The sequence below is a fragment of the Anoplopoma fimbria genome, chromosome 16 (assembly GCF_027596085.1).
Source record: "Anoplopoma fimbria isolate UVic2021 breed Golden Eagle Sablefish chromosome 16, Afim_UVic_2022, whole genome shotgun sequence".
In the NCBI taxonomy this organism is placed as follows: Eukaryota; Metazoa; Chordata; class Actinopteri; order Perciformes; family Anoplopomatidae; genus Anoplopoma; species Anoplopoma fimbria.
In genome coordinates this window covers 1,670,000-1,688,954 of record NC_072464.1, presented here as the reverse complement: position 1 = coordinate 1,688,954, position 18,955 = coordinate 1,670,000, and the positions used below count along the sequence as shown (strand labels likewise).

General features: G+C 41.9%; 1 protein-coding gene across 1 annotated transcript in view; it reads right to left on the bottom strand.

Annotated features, from left to right (window-relative positions):
* nalcn (sodium leak channel, non-selective) overlaps positions 1-18,955 on the bottom strand; it is a 69,716-nt gene that overhangs the window by 11,579 nt on the left and 39,182 nt on the right. The window contains exons 16-26 of the mRNA XM_054615102.1: positions 5,105-5,241; positions 4,312-4,453; positions 3,963-4,036; positions 2,350-2,451; positions 2,173-2,242; positions 1,901-1,992; positions 1,639-1,761; positions 1,332-1,388; positions 731-851; positions 518-649; positions 103-270 (exon numbers count right to left, since the gene is read on the bottom strand). Coding sequence (XP_054471077.1) covers positions 103-270; positions 518-649; positions 731-851; positions 1,332-1,388; positions 1,639-1,761; positions 1,901-1,992; positions 2,173-2,242; positions 2,350-2,451; positions 3,963-4,036; positions 4,312-4,453; positions 5,105-5,241 — 1,218 coding nt within the window. The remainder of the gene's footprint in view (positions 1-102; positions 271-517; positions 650-730; positions 852-1,331; positions 1,389-1,638; positions 1,762-1,900; positions 1,993-2,172; positions 2,243-2,349; positions 2,452-3,962; positions 4,037-4,311; positions 4,454-5,104; positions 5,242-18,955) is intronic.

The window sequence follows — 18,955 nt, the reverse complement described above, 5'->3', positions numbered from 1 at the left end:
AGAAAAAAAAGAAAAAAATGTAAATACTGAAAAGAAAGTAGATTGTGAAAAGAGTTGCACTATTCTAGCGCACACAAGTGGAAATCGTGGGAAAGAACTAACCAGGAAAATCTCCTTGAACCCTTTGAGAACCTCCCGCACCACCTTCCTCATCTGGGGTACCAGCTTGAAGATTCTGAGCGGACGCAGACTGCGCAGCATCATCAGCAGCTGAGCCCCAGACTCAGGAGGGACGTCAGGAGGCAGCCAGCACAGGAAGATCAGACTCACCTACGAAGAATAGAGATCAACAGAAGGACAGCGACAAACAGTTAGGGCGAAAAAGAAAGGCATTGTTGAAGTTGCAATGTGATCACATCACCAGGTTCATCATACGATTTACATCAGCAATTTTGTAGATATGTTCTAGACTAAATCCGTATTTTGCATAATCTTTGACCATTAGATGCACATTAATTATTATTTCAGAAGGCCAATTTCAACATGAAATGAACTAAGCTAGGTTAAGATTTCTCACAAGATAGATGAAGATGTCCATGACTCCTCCAAAGTCTCTGATGACGGCGGTGGGGGTGAAGAACAGGCCGTCGGCCATGATCTTCAGATTGAGCTCGATGCTCATGAAGATCACAAACACATACTCCCCGATCTGTAAAGAGAGGAGCACGGTTGTAACGACAGTGTCCAACCCTGCATCCGCCTGCTCACTTGCTCATGCAGCGTTTCATACCTGCAGTGTGGGGACATGCATGACCCTGGTGAAGGGCGATTCAAACATCATAGAGATGCAGGAGCAGATGGTCACCACGATCATAACCCAGTCCAGATAGGTGACGAGGCCCAGAAGATCGCTGCGGGGAAAGATGCATATTAGCATAAGAGGTTTTTTAGAATTTACACAGAGAAATAGGATATTCAGCGAAAGTGGGCCAAGTGCTATTTGGTTTGCAAACCAGCAAAGACTCAGGGATAACTCAAGAGGAAGAGAGGGGGCAGACAAAGGGAGAGGGAGGATGTATGAGGAGAGAAATCAGAAAGTGAGAGTGTATAAATCTTTTCTGCAGGAGGATGTCATTAAAAAAAATCACCCCCAGCACCAACAGTATCTGACACAAAGGACTAGCTCTCATTTTAATAATCAGACCGTGTGCTCTGCATGAATAACGATCAGGTTGCATAATGGGTCCTCACTTCACAATTTCTATTCCTTACTGTTATATTTTTGGGCAAGCACAACAGGCAGGTAATAATAATTAATAAGTACTCCACTGTTGTAGAGCGGACGGATCAATAGTGAGAGAGTGAAGGGATCAATAATTCATTACACTTACTACAGCTGGTGGTATTTGGTGTTCTTCACCGCTCCGGTTATTGGGTCAGTTTTGGATCTAGATATCAATTCATACAAAATGTAATTAATTGTTGACATTTTGATAGATTAAAAAAAACCTCACACAAGGTGCAGATTAAACTGTTACAATTGGTACAACATTGGTATAAAGAAATCAAAGACAGGTGGGTAAACCTTAATGTTTTTTGTGTATTAAATGAATGCTGAAGTTTAACTTTGCACCATTATGAGGAAGCTGCCTAGAGAAACCTTTTTCAGACCATATGCAGATATAGGACCGATCTTACGCATTGAAGCGAGCCCGAACAATCATCCTGCAGAAGTTCCTGAAGCGGTGCTCCCGGCCCACAATGAAGAGAGGCTTGTCAAAGTACGGATGGTTTTCTCTCAATTCCTCCTCCTGGACTTTTCTACAAGCACAGAGATGGGACAAAGGACATTTACTGCGAAGTATAGACATTAAACTGCAAGGACTGAACAGAAATGTTTTTATGTCCGATACTTACTTTACAGAGGTCAATGCGTGTGTATGAGTGTGTCTGTAAATACCTTTTCATCTCTGCTTGTTCTTTCTTCTCTTGGATCATCTTGATCTCACTGTCCTCCCTCTGCGCGTTACGGTAACGTACGGTACTGGAATGCTGGGGGAAGAGAAGAGATGATTAGGTTATATAAAACACACTATTTTTGTATTTCTTTTTGTTTTTAGGAATACTGGTGGAATGCCCAAACAACAAAAGCCTTGTTTGAGAACAGCTATTGTGAGAACACTCCAGCTTGCTGTGCAGTTTGTCAGTATTTGTGCATGTCTGTGCGCTCACATCCTGGGTGAGCGTCTCAAGCGACTTCCCCCGGCTGATCCTCTGACTGGTGGACCCATGTCTCAGAGATCTGCAGGTGCAAAGAGCAGACACATGTGTGACAAAGGTGCATGTACGTAAGATTGCACTTTGTGTATGCGTGTGTGTGTGTGTGTGTGTGTGTTTGCACGGTCAGACCTGCGCTCCTGCCGGATGTGATGCTGCACACTGAGTATGGAGCGTTCTTTGGCTGGCTGGCCCTCAAAGGATCCGCTTAGCATACGCTGTCTGGTGCAAGCCCTGCGAAACACAAACATGTTTTCTTCTCTCTCTCCTCGTGATCAATATAATGAAGATTTATTTATTTATTTAAATATCAGTGTGTGAGGTCACCAGCTCTTCCTGCCTAAAGAGCTGTCCTCGACCTTAGTAATTCGCGGCCGGTGGCAGTGGCCATCCAGACTGTTATTTTGTAACAGGTTCCAATCATTCAATTAGTCGGTGTGTGTGTGTATGTGTGCATCCCGTCCTGTCTGTTCCGGCTAACAGCAGAGTCATGTACCAGAACAGGGCTAATGACGCCGTGGGCACTGACTGCTTGTGTACTTTAATCATTCACGGAGACTCTGAGAGATTACTTTATTTATTGGCAGTGAGTATGCGCCCATGTCGTAGGACTCAGAGCGACTAATTGTGCGTTTGTGTGGATGATGGCGGTTCGGACAGAACGTGTTATGACTACTGATATGCTGCCTGTCTTCCAGATTGACTAAATAAGGGTTGGGGGGGGGCAGATTGGACACGGTGCCGGCGAGCTAATCTACATTTAGTGCCAGCTCTGCCATGCTGAACAGCAAATTATCCATTTACTTCATGGTGACAATGAATGAGTCTGAAGTGAGTCTGTGTGTGCGTCTCAGCATGTGTGTGTGAGACAGTGAGAGAGAAAGGCATTAACAATACCGCAGCAGAGCTACATCTAATGTGCACACTTGGACGAGGACGTATTTCATGACTGCGGATGGCGCAAACTGAAGGCGTCGAGTGGGGTCTCCAAGGATGGTGTCAGTGCAGCATGTTATGATCTTCTGATTAAAGCTCGGGTTAGGAGTTGTCTTCAAAAATATTTTTGTTATATTTGTTGGAATCCTCATCACATCCAACCATTATTCGATTAATGAAATAATCTGGAGGAAAAAAAAATAAAAAATCTGATAACTGTGGCTGTAGAATAAGCCTGTCAAATCATTTCATAAAATGATTGGACGAGCTACTTGCCTGTCTTTCTACTTGAGTTTATTTAGCCCCTAGTGGTTTTGTACGGAGGCCTGAAGGAACGGGCTGTCAGTGTTGACAACTTTCTCGCTAGATTGAGCGACTTTTGGAGCTAGCGCTGCCAGCTACCTTTATTGGAAAAAAAGTTGGAAAAAGTTTTTTCTGTTGGATAATTTTTCAATTCTAGCGCACTCCCGCTGGTTTACCAATCCTAGCTTTTATAAAAAAAACAAAAAAACACAAACAGCTAAAAGTCAAAGCCGGGAGCTCTTTAAAGTTGCAGGTCAAAAGACGTCTACACATGTGGGTTAAAATTAGGCCTGATCTGGTTAAAAAGTGAAACTCTTTATAGCCATCTGGGTGACATACAACTGAAAAGTCATTAAAATGCTGCCTTAACACACATTGAAATACAGTCACTGAAATGTTTAAAAAACTGTAACATTCATCACAATCAGCTAATTTACAACCTTAATCCCTATGGATCTGCAAATTATCAAAAAGATGCTTATTGTGGAGGTGCAGAAGTGTCTTACCGCAGGATTTTATTGATAGTGTTCTCTTTTTCCAGGAGGTTACGAGCTCGGATGCTAAATATTGACCTGCGGAGCTAAGAGAACACAAAGTGAGAGTCCATCAGTTTGTTAAATGTATAATGTAGCATCCAAAAACACACCAATGACAATTTCTACTGCTACTGTTTGTTTTTACTTCTTATTGGTGTATCTTCTGTTTAAATACAGCCACTACAACGGAGTTATCCCTTTCATATCCACTATGTGTGTGTGTGTATGTGTGTGTGTGTGTGTGTGTGTGTGTGTGTGTGTGTGTGTGTGTGTGTGTGTGTGTGTGTGTGTGTGTAAGTAAGAGAGTGTATGAAAGTACCTTCTGGTCGATATACTTGTTGTCCTCAATGGCTGAGCGTTTGGAGTGGTCACAGGAGGAGGACGATGCGGAGGGGAGACGCCGGAACAGACAACTGGTGTCCTGCTGCTGACGATCAATGAACTGCTTCATGAAACTCTCCCTAAGGTACACAACAAACAGCACACACACACAAACACAACGCAAAGAAGTGTAATGAATGGTTCCCTACTGAAGAACTCCATATGCTTAAAGAAAGTAATCACATTTGTATTATAACGCCAAACCACATTGGTGCAAATTCAGCTACAATATAGAGTCAGTGGAACTCCTGCTGCAGCAGCCCGGCAGATGGGCTGCAGAGGGGGACTTCTGGGGAGCAAAGGACCCAGCTGTGCACTAATCAGCAACTAAACGATAAAATTGATTACAGGGTCCACTGTGTTGGACACAGTTCAACTTTCCTGCTAAAAACTGCATACAGAAAGACACAAATGGACTTCTAGCAGGATATCTTCTCGGAGCAAATATGAAATATTGGTTACTGGTTCTTTCCTCACAGCATGTCAGTACTCAATAACAATGTATGAAAAATGGTGGCAACAATAAAAAGTAATTTAAATCACAGTGTTTTCCTCCTCTTTAGGCCAACAAAAATTATATATAAAATGAACATAAAATATAAATTGGTTCCCTTTGTTTGTGCCAAAGATTTTTTGGGACGAGATGCCTGTCTGTTTCTAGAAGAGCAATATAACTGCAGCCAAACACACATTTAGGATATACATAACTATATATATATGTGACTGGGTACCTGATCCTGGGCACGGTGAAATCGGACGGGAGCTTGGAGATCTTCACCATCTGAGGTCTGTTGGGAAACTTCTCAAAGATCCTGAGTCGCAGAGGGAGCTTCTCTTTGGTGTCAGCGTTGGCTTCGCTTTGCTTTAGCTAGAGGGGAGGGAGAGAAACCAATTAAGGCACAGAACAGAGCGACGAGACAAGATACATTAAAAGAGGGAAAGTCAGCCACTTGATGGGAATGAATTAGAGAGAGATCAAAATCAGATACACTGGGGAAGAAGGACACTGTTACTGTGGTGTGGAAAGTTTAGGGATTTTTGAGAACTGCATGAGCTGGTATTCATTGAGAAAACTGTAAAATACGGAAGTTTTTTTTTTAATAAAGTATTAAAAGTGCAGCTTTATATTTCTGCCTGATGATGGCAGCAACACACTTACCCTACAACACACACACCACATACACCACACACGTCCACATTTAAAACGAGATACCACTTACTTTGAGAAAAGAATGGAGAAGGCAACAAAAGAAAAAAAGGAAAGATTACTTTGGAGTGGTTAATGGAGAAAAGAAAAGGTAGCGACAGTTGGAATAATGTTAGTGTGCGCTATGGTGCTAGCACCGTGCATCGGGCTGGTGAAAAAGAAAAATAATAAGATGACAAAATTAATGAAACCAATTATTCCCATTTAATTACATATGGGGGAGGCTGATTGAAATACCCTTGCAGGTATTCTGTGTCTGGCTGCCTGGAGATAACCCCTGATGCATTGCAGATTAGGCTTGGAAGTGAATTGCATTTTGGGTCGACGGTGAACGGCAGCTTATCATTCAGAGCGGCGAGCCGCTGTGAAACATATTGACTGGGCTGCTCCATGAATGTTTATTTCGCCCATATGTCTTACCAATGAAAACGTCCCTTTGCGCTGTTTGTGTGTATTGGCATCTCTGTCCGCGGCTAGAATGTCCTCGTGATTTGAGGGAGAGAAGTTGGACGTTTTTACCAGCAGACTGAAATGTGAGAGCTTCTTTTTTACCCTGAGTGGGTGAGCGCTGAGTGGCACACTGTGAAGACGGGATTATTGTACCAGCATTTGCTTGCCTAGGCTTTCTGTCTACATTGTGTCTCCCAAGATAGACACGGGATAGAAAGAGGCAGAGACAGAGAGAGAGACACCGAGCGTGAGACTAAAATAAGTAAAAAGAAAGAAAGTAGACAGAAGGAAAATGCATGGAGAAGATGAGTATGAGACAAAACTTAAGGGATGACGAATAGACTGTGGATTGTGGATCTAATGTAGCTTGAAGCAATAAACAAAGCGCCTTCATATCCAACATCTGCTTCAGCAGTATAGGGTTGAAAATAATAACAGTGAGCTTCTTCCTAGTGCTGCAGTTCTCTGGGGGAAACTTGCAGAAAGTGCTGCATCATCATCTCAAATAGTTACTGTGCATTTGGTCGCTGAAATCACAGCTAGCAGAACACGTACGCAAACAACAACTCACAAACGTGCACACATACACTGTGAGGGATTAATATGGACCGTACTGTTCCCAAAGGTCCTAATCAATCTGGGGCCAACTCAGCGCGATGCACAGTTTCAGCCGAGGCTCTAAGCCCCTCGAATGCAGCAGTGTCCCATTACAGCAAAACCTTCTGTGTCGTTCATCATCCTTCGTTGTCATCTCCACATCTCAGAAGAATCAAAGCGAGCGTCTATCCACATATTTTTTTCATATTACACCGCCCCATTATCAGAATCTTGGTTTCAACTCCAGATTCTGCTCATTGCCTCCGTACCTCACTGATCCCCTGCTCTTGCTTTTTATTTCCCCCAAAAGAAGGAAAAAGGAGAGCTGCAGTGAGAGGAACAGACTGAACGTTCAAAAGTAATGACCTTTTCTCATAATCAGACTTGTGTGGTGAATGATGCACACGTATTCATGTAATTCAATTGCTCTGTTTATTTCTTCTTTTATATGCTGCATCTGGGAACCCAGCAACTGTGGAAATAAATAAGCAAAGGGTGCACTAAAATGTAATTTCAATTTACCCTGGGGAAACAAATCGGAACTCACTGTGCCATGGATCATTTAGTTTCCTTTTTTTATTAAAACGGGGGGGCTATTAAGCCCTTTACTTTGGAATTGTTTGTCTTATACATGACCAAAGATATAGTTTCTTTCACAATTGCCGCTGTGTAAGTCTGTTGTGTAAGGATTTACCTGGTGAGTAGGTGCACTAGCAGGTTGCCATGGATCACTATTAACTGTACGTGCTAACACTTTGGACCTTCAGTCTGGTCAATACATAGGATCAATAAGGCACACATGGACATGCAAGAGCTCAGGAACGGAGCACTTACCAGAAAAAAATCTATTCTCTACTGATAATTGGCTTTAGCTGAGGTGTTGCTGTATCGTAGAAGAGGAATTGCTTTCTCTGGTAAAAGTGCACACATGATAATATAATAAATTTAGCAAAAAACATTTTTATAGCGCTTTCTTAACAAGGTTAGAAAGTGCTCTACAAAAGATAATGAAACCCAACAAGGCTGATAAAATGAGAAGAAGGCCAAAGGAGATGAGCGAGTGGGAAGTGAAGACAATTAAATGAATAAGAACCAGGCGGCAATCTCCGGTTTTGAAAGGTGAATTCAATGCTGAAGTACCTTATATTTGCATTCTCTCTAAGGGCCAGCAGGGGGTGACTCCTCTGGTTGCAAAAATAAGTCTGATTTTATATAAGTTTACTAGAAAATGACTCTACTTCTCCCTTGATTTATTCCCTCAGTAAACATTGTAAACATGAATTTATGGTCTCACTCTCTAGTTTGAAGTCTTCATTGCAGCATGATGTTCATTTAGAAAATTGTGGTCCCATTTAGAGTCAAATAGACCATAAAGCAGGGTATGATTAAGGGCGAGGCTACCTTTTGATTGACAGGTTGCTACTGCTACCCAAGATAAATACTCTACGTCACTCCTCCCCAGTACAAATATGGTCACTTCTGGTCACTGGTTGGAAAAAAACAAGATGTTGATGGCCAAAATCCAAGTACCGAACTTCAAAACGTCAGTCCACATACCAATGGGTTACGTTGCGGCGACTATATCCCCTTCTTATATACAGACCACGATAATATAAGAGAAATAGAAATAAAAGCAGTAGGAATATACAAACATTTCTAAAAGCTTGTACAATGCAAAGGTTTTAAAAGAAGCTGGAGACTAAGTGTGTCTGAGTTTGGTAGGCAGAGAGTTCCAAATTATAGTGGTTGCAGTAAACCTTGACCTGGGCGTACCCAGCAGGGCTCCATCCGCGGATCTTAATGGTTGAGAGGAAACATACCAGGTCAATAAATGTATTTAGGAGCAAGGCTGTTTAAGGCCTTTAAAGTGAGAGTTAGATAACCATTTGTGCATTTAAATGCAGCCAGTATATTTATTCCTGTCAATACACTGAAATTGGCTATCAATCAATATTTTTGTAGCAACAATGGATCACGATTTATAGCCTATGTGAAAAGTAGGCAATGGCTTGTGGTGATGAACCCACTTGGAGAAAACACATTTAACACAAACAAGGCTCCAAATGAATGCTAATGTTGCTCTGTATCTGCTAGATCCATGATTGGACAACTTTGCAATTCTGCCATATTAACTGTGTGGGAATAGTTCCGTGTGGCCCAATTTGTGTGTCTTGTGTGCATGTGTGTGTGTGTGTGTGTGTGTATGATAAAACGCCCCTGTGTTTCTCTTTCTGTCACAGTGAATGGCTGGTGAATCAAAACCACCGCTCCGCTTGCCACCGACGAGATTTAGTGTACGGCGGTGTAACAATGGAGCCGAGACTAATGTGTTAGCCTTGAGACCCATTCAGGTGACCCGCCGCCGCTTCCCCCTTCCATTCCAGTCAATTTCAGGCTCGGCTGAGCTGGGGAGCTTTTCGAGCGGGATTTCCACAGCTTTCCCTAACCGACGCTGAGGGAGAAAGAAAAGCTCATGCTGACCGTTAGCATTTGACCAAATTCAGTCATAGCCATAGTTCATGGGGTGGAGGAGATAAAATAGTCAGCATCAAAATGGGCTCCGACAAGCGGCTGGAGAGTCTTAATACAGAGTGGAGAGAAAACAATGGAAAATAATCTGTAATAAGGGAAAAAGGGCCAAAACACATGAAACCCCTGCAAGCTGACACAGTGAATGACGAACTCATGTGGAAGTTGGACCCTTATCTGTTACATACATGCAAACCTTACAAAATTCTTCTTTTTTCAAGCTGCCCTGCAAGTGAGCAAACAGAATGCCGGACATAATTGGAAAAAGGTTGCAAAAATATTGACCCTGCAGCCCTTTTTGTAACTGATCTTCCAACTGCAGTAAAACCACTGAAATGCCAGTAAAAAAATACTTTATCTCTCTCAAGCATTCTGATCATTAGAGCATTTTATGCATAAGCCTTCATAAAAAGCACTAGTTATTGACTGAATGAGAGAAGAAACTACTCTGTGTAAATCCTCTGTTCGGTCCTGTTAGACCGCCTCAGAGACACAGGCAAACAAAGAGAGAGCGGATATCTTCGGAGACTGGCCAATGGAACAATGGGGAGCTGACGAGCAGAGCTGCTCTGCCCACACACATTCGCCCGAGCACCTGTGGGCGGATGTTTGTACAGTCGTCTGCATTTTGCCATTCAGACATCAGAGCCCGACATTCAGGAACAGCAGCAGACAGCATATGTCACAGGCTGCGTATGTGCGTTCTGATCGCAACACGAGGTTTCTCCGTCTTTCTATATCCATGTGTTCCCTGGGCCAACCTTAACCAGAATATATACTAAAATGTAAAAATGTATATGTAGAAATCTCTCGCATTCATGTCTGTGTCATGCATACTATGTGCACTCCACATTCCCTCACAGTCTTGGTTGGGTTCCCCCGGCCTTGGGCCAGTCCAGCCGTAATACCTAGTGGTGGGGGAGCTGAGAGCGAGGTAGCAGGGTCACCCTCTCCTCTCATTAGCCAGGTAATGAGCCGTGCTGTGGAGCTGCTGTAAAGCCACACAGCCTGTAAACCTCTATTACCAAAAACAATGGCGGATAACATTAATGTGATACCTACACTATATTTGTGCTATATAAAATCCATCTGTGTGGCCTTTGGGTCCAGGTCGTAAGAGGACAACCCTAAAACACTTTCATATAATTTCATATATTTTATTTCTATGCCACGCCCATAGACTGTATATAAGAAGTGGACGTAGTCATCATGACGTCACCCATTGGTTGGTGGACTGCTGTTTTGAAGCCTTGAGTTCTGTGATTTTGCCGTTGCCATCTTGGATTATGAGTATCACCATGTTGTTTTTTCGCAACCAAGGAACAGAAGTTGCCATATTTGGAATGCCGAGGAGTGACATAGAGACGCCGTATATGTCTCTGTTAGTGCCAGCGACCTGTCAATCACAGTAAGCCCGCCCTAAAGGATACCTTGCTTTATGGTCTATTTGACTCTAAATGGACCATAATTTATGAAATAAACATCATGCTATATTGAAGAAGACTTGAACTAGCAATTCAATAAACTAATGTTTACAATGTTTACTTAAGAAATAAATCAAGTGAGAAGTAGGGCCATTTTCTTCAAGATTTCAATACAATCGGACTTCTTTGAGCAGGAGTCGTCCCTGATGGTCATCCCTAATGGGATGACAAGTAACTTTTTTACAAACATCTTCCACTCATGCATATACAAAGCCTGTGAAAAGAAAACAAAAAAAACCATAATTAGCTACAGATCATCTCGGCAAAGAGCTTTTTGTTCTCCAGATAGCTAGCTAACCTTTATGTTTCACATGTAAATATCCATATTTACAAAATCAATAATAATCCTACCAAACAAAGCATCACACTGTTAAAAAAAGAAAAGCTAAAATGGCATTTTAAGTGAAGGTAGCAGTAAGTAGCAGTAAGTAAAGTAGTGGTGTTTATTGTAGTCAAATACTACACTTCAGAAAATAAAGAGTTTAAATGATAAAAAAACAGTGTACTCAAGTATCAAGTATGTGATAAATGGAAGACTTTATTGGTCCAAACATATAACATCAGTGTGGATATTTGCCATAAAACAGCGTTATAAGCTAAATGTTATCAACAATGGAATTTACTCATGCCTTGTACAACATTGTTACTGTTCTACCAAGGCATTCACTTGAGTACAAAATCTGAGAACAAAGTTCAGTCCAAACGCTTTTAAATGGCCATTAAGCATTCTTTAGTGTGTCTCCATGTTAGCCTTCCTTTCCATTCTTTGTTTTTGGAGATATGTTTCCAGGAATTCTATACTCAATGGGTGAGTTTACTGAAGGCACATAGTAACAATCCGAGCAAAATGAACGTGCGATTGCAGCCATGTAAAAACATAAAAAATATATAAATATATAGTTTTATACACAATTTGTTCGTTTGTGTGTTTTTGCTAGTTTTAGAACAGGGCAGAGACGTGGCACAGTGCCTGAAGTGTTCCAATAGAAAATAATTTAAAAAATCAAAACCTGAAGGTGACATTTAAAAAGATAAGAACACATTGTATTGGGATTCTCCAAGGGGTACGCTCTTCTGTTCTCTGCTCCCTCCGCCTTTATTCTCCTCTACTAAATCCCCCAAATAAGTCCTTGGTCCATTAAATCACGCAAATGGGAGGACTGGCTTATAGTTTAACTCATAAATAATGAAATCCTTGGTCGAAAGCCGTAAAAACTCACACTCTCCCCGACGCCATTTGATCAAACTGCGTTCTACAAAATGTACAGTCACTGCAGAGTGCCTCCTGAAACACTGAGGCACAGAGCAGACGGAGAGCACGTGTACGGACATAGCGCCTGGCACGTGCACGTATCAATATTGGAAAGAATGAATTGCGACCCGGGGAGAAGAGGCTCTTTATTGTGTCGCCGTTGCCACGGTGACACTGTCACAGCTGTGGAACAGTGACTACTCATCCTGAATCTCATTTATACCCAAAGCAAACATCCATCTTCCCTCTCCTGCTGCTCTCCTCTCCCTCTCCCCTCCCTGTGTGTTTATCTCGTACCCCACCTTTATCGCTCCCTCACCCACCTCCCCTCTCTCCCCCGTGTTGATCTCTCGCAGTTAACGCCATATCAAACCCCGTTCAGCTGACAAATATGGAAAGAGAGGACAGGCGCAGCTCGACTGACTACCGCACGCTGTCTGCTGCCATGCTTCTGTCTCTCCTAGACGGCATTGACAGAGCTTGACACACTGGGGGGGGGAGGTCTAATTGCCTCTGTGCTACATCACACCCTCTGTCTGCAGTCTCTGGAAATCCCCACTGTGTTTCCTCAAGGATGCTCATCTGGTAGGGAGCCCTCCCTCACAACAGCGTCTGTTAAACTGATAATTCATATCAGAGAGAGAAGTCATCCATCATCATCCGTCACACGGCGACCGATGCCCACATGGACCTCTACCAGCGCAAAGAGGCACACAATTATGAACGCCCATTTGTCCACTCCAGCTGTAAATCCTTGAGCAACAACGAATCATAATTCAAATGTTGCATGCGTGGTCCTCGCACTAGATGGCAGTGTGGTTAGACGGTACAAGCTATGAGGCACAGTAGTCCACTTAAGTTTTTAACTGAATCTCTCACGGTCAGATGATCTGGAGATCTAATTTTTACAACAACAATCATCCTTGGGCGTGTGCAGAGGAAATCCTTTTACGAAACCCTTGTGGGTCTGGCTTTGAAATAACGAAGGCCAGGGGCTTCTGGGTACACACATGAACAGAATACAAAATGACTAAGGAGCGTGGCCAGGAAATGAATGAGTGCTTTTGAATGTTCGTCCTTTCACAGATTGGTTCCGCTTTCCTTCCCGCCAAAATAGAGCCCAACTAATACTGTATTTTGACAGATACATATATAAGTACTGTATACCTGAGAGTTCAAAAAATTCAGATAATGAAATGCCGGCCAATACATACCGATTACTAAACATTGACAGATAACATTTCTGAAAAGAATTCCTTAAATTTAAAAGTTGATTTTCTGAAGTCTTTCTTGCAAAAACTTTGGTTTTAATCAATCTTGAAGACCAGTGACACTGCCCACTCTGTGATGTCATGGCGTACTGACAACACCCTAGAGTACACATGTATGTCACCAAGCAAGGTGAGATGGTAAACCACTGAAAGTCGGCAAAGATAGTAGAAGCTGCTGTCGAGCTGCTCTTTTAAGAATCGTGACAAAGATATGTTCTGTGAGGTTTGATTTGTCTGATGAAACTTGTCAGAGATTTCCGGTGGAAAGACATGGTCATATTTTACTGTTTCTAAACACAATTATCTCAAACATATCTGGTATTTTTATGTTCCTCATACTGATATCTGCAATGGCAGATAATGGCAATAATATACAATTTATCCACCAAGCTCTAATCTAAAATGAAGTCATCGCTTGTGTATAATACCTGGCTGCCTATACGCTCAGTATATTTCTGTGTTCCAAACCTACATTAAAAAAGACTTTAAGACCGAAAAAGAAGCATCCTCATTTCGGGTTACAGAAGGTCAACAGACATTTATAAACCTTGTTCTAAGCTAAATGTTTTAAAAATGTAGAAAGAGTTTTATAAAGCCTCATAAATATAATAAAATGTCTCATGAAAGTGCTTACGATATAAAATGTTACCATATCTTCAAATAATATTATATAAAAAAATGTTTTAACTTGAGGTAACTTTTCACTACTTTGACAGCATCTTTTCATTTCAAAACAACATTATGTGTACGCAGATTCAAACTGACTGTTATAATTGCCTTAAGTTCATGATTACATCAATGTAATCGCACTTATAGGGGGAAATAACATATTGTACAATAAACATGAATAGCTGCTCCTGTGGAAATACTATCATTTATCAATTTACTTATATTGACCATATGAACAATTTAGTATAAGTACGGTTTTGCCGACTAAGATAGTACCAATATCTTGTCTGGCCGAATGGACTAAGAGAGGAAGAGTATAGCTGTGCCTGTATAGAGCACATATATCTGAACACTCACACAGCTACACCCTCCTCTCTCTGTTCCTAAGAACCAGATCTTCTCTTCCTCTCTTTGTGAGAGAGGAGTAGAAAATGTCAAAGGACAGAGTGAGAGGTCTCAGTGCTCGGCGTGCAAAGGATTCAAATGTCGGTTGATCTGCCTGTGTTTCTCTGTAAACAGACTGTAGATGAAGGGAAGGTAGCTACGCTTTAGCTTTTTCTCACTCTCGGCCTAGCTTTTCTGTTTGCTCCGTTTCAACAATCTCCCAAATGTGTTCGTCATGACTCATCTTCCTGGCCTGAGGACCTGTTTGATTGCCAGACATTTCCACTTTCGCACAAACAGAAATGCAAAGATTTGTGTGTGTGTGTGTGTCCTCAGAGAAACGCACGCGCAGATATATCACTGCTGACAATTCATACCCAGACTCGCAAACACACATTATCATCACCATCACGGCCCTTAGGGGTAAACACCTTTTTTATTTCTATTGGGTTGATATCTAGCGGCACAGGATAAACATTTTCCCCTCTCCCTGCACCTCCCCTTGGTCCTGCAGACATTGCTCTGTGGGGAGAGAATGATTCGTTGGATGGAGATGGGCCATCAGTCTCTACCATCATCCGGCCCACTGACCTGTGACGCCGTGTATGAAGGTATAGGACAATAACGGGCAGCAAAAACGTCCAATAGACAAACTCTTTTTTTTTTTATCAAATCACATGCAGCTATTGGTCGCATCTTGTTGTCTTCCTCTGGTTAACAAAGTTTGTATCTGGTTGGCACTTTGACATTTTAGATGCATGCCTAGGACTGTCTACAGTGTTACATGTAATGCCCGCTGAGGTTACGTGGCAAATTAATGCAATAAAAGAAAAAGACGATTAACCATACTCTGCATTTCTCTTCTGAAAATAACTATCAAAAACATGAAGAGAGTAAAAATGTCAACCTCCTCACAATAAAGACGGCATTCCAAAAGCTGCAGTCTAGCTTGCATTCTCATCCTGTTGCGCACGCGTCAAATTAAATATTTGTTCATTCATTCTCTCCTGATTGAAATGTTATAAATGATGGCTAAACAGCATGTAGGCTGCAAATCACCAAAACAAACATCTGGCTGTGCTGGTGTCAGCTGCTCCTATCATAATCTTGATTTGAGGAGATAAAAGACACATTTCTTTTTTTTTTTTAAATGTACAATAACATAAAACAATGTATTTCATCTGATAACAATGTGAGAAATGATGGACTGTGTACTAGATGATTTACATGTAGAAGCTAGTTTATAATTCTGGGTAGTGTTTTAATTACTACAAAGCACTTTCACACAGATCAGACAAAAAGCTGAATGTTGCATAGATGTTTTCCCAAAGCTAATTGTGTTGTAACAAATCTCAGACAATGTGCTGAAATTGAGACTAACTCCCGCATTAGCATGGCCGAACTTCACCTGCTAGAGGTGGTGGATTATTGACCGTAAGTAGTTTTGACTGTGCACAACAGAGTGCACAACAAAAATCAACCAGTTTCTGTTGCACACTATACATGTTTCGGAATTATAATTCATGAGCAGTTTAGCACTCTTCCAAGTTTCACATCACACACACACACACACACACACACACACACACACACACACACACACACACACTCACACACACACACACACACACACACGTACACACCAGCATCCCAGGTGTGTATGTTTGTGTTTGTGTGTGTGTGTGTGTCTACTTCCTCCCTTCCCCTTTGCTTTCCTCTGCTGTCTACCTGCCTCCTGTCCCAGACTTCATTTCATTAAGAATTCCAGCAAACCTAATTTCACGCAATAAATGCATTATCCTAATCAACAGTGATGAGTGGAGCATGCACTGGCTCACACATGCGTATATCTGTGTGTGTGTGTGTGTGTGTGTGTGTGTGTGTGTGTGTGTGTGTGTGTGTGTGTGTGTGTGTGTGTGTGTGTGTGCCATTAAGGAATTCTTACTTCCTCTGTGCTCCTGGCTCATCAGTATGGTAGAATAAACCGGTTGTTCATTAGCTGCAGCACGGCTTACTCTCTATTCCCTAATTATTAATGACCACTCTTCATGTGTATGCGCATGCGTGTATGCACATGCACTGAGTGTGTGTGTGTGTGTGTTTGTGTGTGTTGAAAACAAACTTGAATTCCTGTTCTCAGGCTGCGATTACGATGCGTGGATTTAGAACTGTTTCACTTGCCAGCAGCTCACATCAAAGAACATTAAAGCAGCCAGCGCGGCGAGCCGACAATCTGCTTGATCACAGTGCGACTACCCACAAGCCTCTGTGCCTCTCCAGACGCTTCAGGCTTTGGCTCTTAGATGGAACAACCAAATCAAGACGAATGGTCCGTCGAGGGTGACAGATGCAAGTCATCCCCCCGAAAGGCGGGGCTGCAATCAGCATACAAATGATGACAGATGTTTTTACCTACATGACTTATTGATGATGTCATTATGAAATCAGCATATACAGGCAGAAACAGTAGTGCCAGCGCTTCGCACACACACATACACACAGAGGTGAGTTTTAATGACTTTTGGGGACATTACATTGACTTACATTAATTATCTGGAGACCTAACCCTAATCATAACTGCTACCAGCCTAATCCTAACCCTTGGCCTAACCTAAACCTTAACCGAGACCTAGATCCAGACCTAGAACTAGAACTAAACCTTGACCTTGAACTTGACTTAGACATAAACTTAAAATTTAACCATTTCCTAAATTTAATCCTCGACCTAAATCTTAATCTAATCCTAAACTTGCCCTAACCTTGAACCAAGTCTTCACCCTAAAATGTAATGATTTACATTAAGTCCCCAAACAGAAGGCGAGTCCCCAGAATGTAACTGTGTATTCAGATTTATGTCCCCACTAGACAGGGATAGCACGTCCAAACACACACACACACACACACACACACACACACACACACACACACACACACACACACACACACACACACACACACACACACACACACACACACACACACACACACACACACACACACACACACACACACCTGGCTATGAAGACAGTCAAAGAGAAGTGTCTTATACGCATAGACTGGCAGGTGGAAACATAAATCAGCCCCGACAACAACTTGATGACGACAAAAAAGCATTGCCTGGTAACTCCATCAGATGTGGGCAATAATGGAGCAGATATTTGAGGGTGGGGTGGAGGTTTGAGAAATGCCTCTTTAACTTTAACAACTTTATTTAGTCGAAAAGGTAAAAGTTGGAGCCTTTTATGTCCTGGCCTAAGTATGGCCTTAAAGGAACCATAGAAGTTGTGTGGTTATGTTGTTAGCTGCTGTTCACATTATTATTTATTTTTTTCAGCTGAGTCATAGTGGGATTCTGTACAGAGCAGCAGCTACAAAGACTATAAGGCATCTAAGGTGTGTAGCTCTTTAAACGTTATGACCATAGAAATAGAATAAGAGTAGAACGGACATTGTTTGCCGGGGTTATCTGACTATTACAAAGGAAAAATGGCGATTGTTTTTAGTTCCAATGGTGACAACACAAATCAGTGAGAGTCGAGTCCAAGCTTGCCAGGAGAAAGAGCGGATGCAGCTCTGGAGACCGACGGCTGGCTTGTTAACTTTAGGTGACTAGCTGAACTAGGTAACTAACTTGTCCTTGAGCTGCCAGCCCAATGTTTGGCACATTTACTGCAACAAGTGATGTAACAGCGATGCCTTTTCCTTCGCATCAGTGGATGAAACATTAAGTTGTTTGACTTCATTAGCACTGGCTCTCAGCTTCATAACCTTACTAAACCCCTAGTCTTTATAGTCGTTACAAAACCTAACCTCAGTGAGCCCACCACTCACCGTGAATCTGTTTACTCATACGAATATAGCGCGCTACAACAGTCGCAATGGCAATGGTACGCATAAAATCCGACACTCTTATCCTCCAGCTACATCCATTTGATTAACATTGATTGATCCTATTTTATTTCTATGGTGTCCAACAAATTGCTGCTCTGTTGTAAAGCCGGCAGCGGAGGTAGTCACAGAGACTTAACAGAGAACTAAATTGAGACATAGCTGTATAAAGGGACAACAGACATGGCGGACGCTGTTGTGTCACAAATCAAGCCACTTTAAACGGAAATCGTAGGGAAAAGCCTGCACGTTCTTTGCAACGGCACACATAAAAATGCTTGCCACTATGACCACCCTGCTATGTTGATTTGAAAGAGAGTGTTGGTTCTACTCCCATTCTATTTCTATGGTTATGACTCACTGACCAGTATTTCCCTTTCTATATTAATTCACGAAATCTTCAGTAACATACTCACAGGACTGTTTTAAACAGAATGCTGCTGACATATTATGCTTTAAAGTAAAAAGAATTCATAAGATGAGTCAGTAAACTTTTGGCCAACTGAACAATAGTGTTAACTATAATAACCGGCATGCTGTTCGATGCCAGTCATATAGCGGTTTCCATCCATGTCTTACCAAAATGTCATCACCTCACCATTTTATCCTATTTGACATTTGTGTGAAATTGTCATCGTTAGCATATGAATTCTTGAGTCATGGCCAAAAACGTGTTTTATAAGGTCAGAGTGACCTTTGACCACCAAATTCCAATCAGTTCAACCATTAGTGCAAACATTTAGAGTCAAAGGGCTGTGGACTCCTGTATATGGAGATCTACAAGACTACTTCAATGTGCTAAATAAATTATAAGCTGATGATGAAGTCAGAAGGTACTGTATAACAAGTGT